Source organism: Poecilia latipinna, unplaced genomic scaffold, assembly GCF_001443285.1.
Source record: "Poecilia latipinna isolate Pla-1442-1.1 unplaced genomic scaffold, P_latipinna-1.0 Scaffold1215, whole genome shotgun sequence".
NCBI classification, from domain to species: domain Eukaryota; kingdom Metazoa; phylum Chordata; class Actinopteri; order Cyprinodontiformes; family Poeciliidae; genus Poecilia; species Poecilia latipinna.
Window position 1 is genome coordinate 139,804 of NW_015113831.1, and position 2,804 is coordinate 142,607.

General features: G+C 35.3%; 1 protein-coding gene across 1 annotated transcript in view; it reads left to right on the forward strand.

Annotated features, from left to right (window-relative positions):
• Positions 1 to 2,804, forward strand: part of adgrb3 (adhesion G protein-coupled receptor B3) — a 146,342-nt gene that overhangs the window by 95,212 nt on the left and 48,326 nt on the right. The window contains exons 13-14 of the mRNA XM_015053940.1: positions 1,584 to 1,730; positions 2,440 to 2,515. Coding sequence (XP_014909426.1) covers positions 1,584 to 1,730; positions 2,440 to 2,515 — 223 coding nt within the window. The remainder of the gene's footprint in view (positions 1 to 1,583; positions 1,731 to 2,439; positions 2,516 to 2,804) is intronic.

The following is a 2,804-nucleotide window of genomic DNA, read 5'->3' on the forward strand; positions in this document are numbered from 1 at the left end:
ATTTTTTTAGTTTTTTGTGTGTGGGGAGAAAAAGAGAAAAAAAAAAAAAAAAAAAAAAAAAAAAGTTAATAACTTTGCTTGGCATTTTATCTAGAAAAGTACTCAATCTACCAAAATGGGTCTGTAATTCATGCAACCTACATGGAGTTCATTGGCTAATTAATGTATATTAGGATACATCATGCACATTTGAAGACAAGCATAATAATTTCAGCTCACCCCAATATATTCTCACAGTGGCCATTTTGATTAGAGCAATGGATGGTTTTGTGTCCCCTTTGGTGGGAGCCAAGTGAGAAGCATCTGGCTGAGTAAGACATTGCTGTATCATTTTGTCACTTATTTATGGCAGCCTCTTGACTCCCAGATAAATAGTAGCTGCCACTTCTGTCCCATCTTCTGCCCTGCTACTTTTAGTTAAATGACCTTGATTGCAAAAGACTTTTCATCCAGCAACTTATTCTCAATACTTAAAACATTTAAAGCACACAATAAAGCATGAGACATCTTAAAAATGATAAATGGTGAACATACAGTGCAACCTAGCTATATGTGTTTTATTTTAGTTTAAATAGTGTGGTTATTAATGTTAGTTACACCAAAAGACGAGTAATACCCCCCCCGCCCCTTTTTAAGCACGATGTTTATTAAGTTTAGATATGATGAAAAGGATCTAAATAAACAAAAAATAGTATGAGTATTTTGCACTGAGCATATACATACTGGGACTTGCCTTATTAAGCTTCCAAACACAAGATGGCAGATGTGAAATATTTCGATAACTTGTAGAATTGCCTAAAAAAAAACCCATAAACCACAGCTTTCCTAGGATATTGTTATTTTTCATTGTGTACCCTGTGACTAACACCACAAGCCCAAATAAACACGCTCTTACCACCACTGCTCTCAACATCTGGCACTAGGAACAAGCCTCCTGGTGCTCGCTGATTTCACGCTCGCTATAGGATGATCCCAAATACACAGGCACACCTCCGCTGTCACAGATTCCCCTCAATCATGGAGTCGTGCCAGGATATAAATTGTACTACCAGAACAACACAATGAACAATGGAGTTTTTACATCAATGGTAGGATTAGCCAGAGCTTCCCCCTTGCTGAGCCGCCACCTGACTGGGGCCTGATATGATAGCAAGTAGAAAACAGTTCAGCTTTGTCCTCCCCCCTTGTAAATTTAAGGACTTTTATTTGTTAATCTGGGATATTTTTTTCTTGTTAATGCTTCAGTACACAAAAGGGTTCTTTTTTTTAGCTTTACTGCAGGTAAATGAGAGAATGAGAGTTCAGTTGTGACGGGCAAGTGTTAAGTTTGATTTTAGACTTTCTGTTGGATTTGCCGGTTTGTCTAATGTGAATCTTTGTACAGAAATAAAAAGTACAACGCTTGGCAGGTTTTTGCTCATATTTGCTTGTTTCTTTCTATGCTTTGAAATGTGAAAGCGAAAAGACTGGAATGTTTTTGCTCCTATTTTTATCTGGTTTAACTGCTCATGAAATGATCTTCAGTCTCATATATATACCCTGGAGAACATCTGCAATCTATATTTCTTTATTGGTTTCTGCAGTGGCCAGCATCCAGAGACTTCCAGCCGTGTCTGTGATGACTGACATCAACTTCCCCATGAAAGGTCGTAAAGGCATGGTTGACTGGGCCAGGAACTCGGAAGATAAAGTGGTCATCCCAAAGGGCCTCTTTGTTTCCCATTCAGCAGGTATATCACTGAACACATCCAGTATTTTATGGAGCTGCATCACCTCCTGTCCAAATAATTTTATTCTACAAGACTCAAAGCCATAAAGACTGTCTTTATGTGTAAGTCTGATTTTTCATCAAACTTTAAATAAACATTTAAAGAAATGTAAAAAAAAAAAAAAAAAAAACTTTATCAAAGATCTGTCAGTCCTAAGCAGATGTTATTGTTGTCTTTATGTTGGATTGCACATTTTTTCAAGTATATTGAAAATGGAACAACGAAAAAAAGTTAACTTGCTTGTTCCTTTTCAGTCATGAATTTGTTTCACTCCTTTTATGGCATGAATTCAAAAGCCGCAGCTGCTACTTCATATCCCAATCCAAAACCAGGCAAAATTGTCAACTGGTTTAATCAGTCTTATCTGTTATGAATCAAACATAACAAAGGAAAATACTGATTAGGACTCTGAGGCTATGCGATCCCAGCTGCTTTAGTCCAGAAAGCAGATTCCATAGAAAGCAGATTTTATAGAAGCATGAGTCATTGTTCTACAAATTTTAAAACCCTATAGAAAATGTTTCTTTTCTTCTTTTTTTTTTCAATCAAGCTGGTAGAACAGGTAGATCGAAATAAGTCATGCTAGAAATAAATAAATATATTAAAATAGATTTTTTTTTTTTTTTTAAATCTTTAAACTCCTAACCTGATTCCCCATTTTCTATTTCAGACATAGAAGGATCACCTGTGTTCATTTTGGGAACGGTTCTCTACAAAACACTTGGACTCATGCTACCTTCACCAAAGTAAGGGAAGCACAAACACACATAGACACACACACACACACACGCACACACGCACACACACACGCACACACACACACACACACACACACACACACACACACACACACACACACACACACACACACACACACAGTAATATAGTAATAACACAAATATAGGTTATAATGTATGTGTATATATGTATGCATATAAATATAAATATATAAATATAAATATATATATATATATATATATATATATATATATATATATATATATATATATATATATATATATATATATATATATA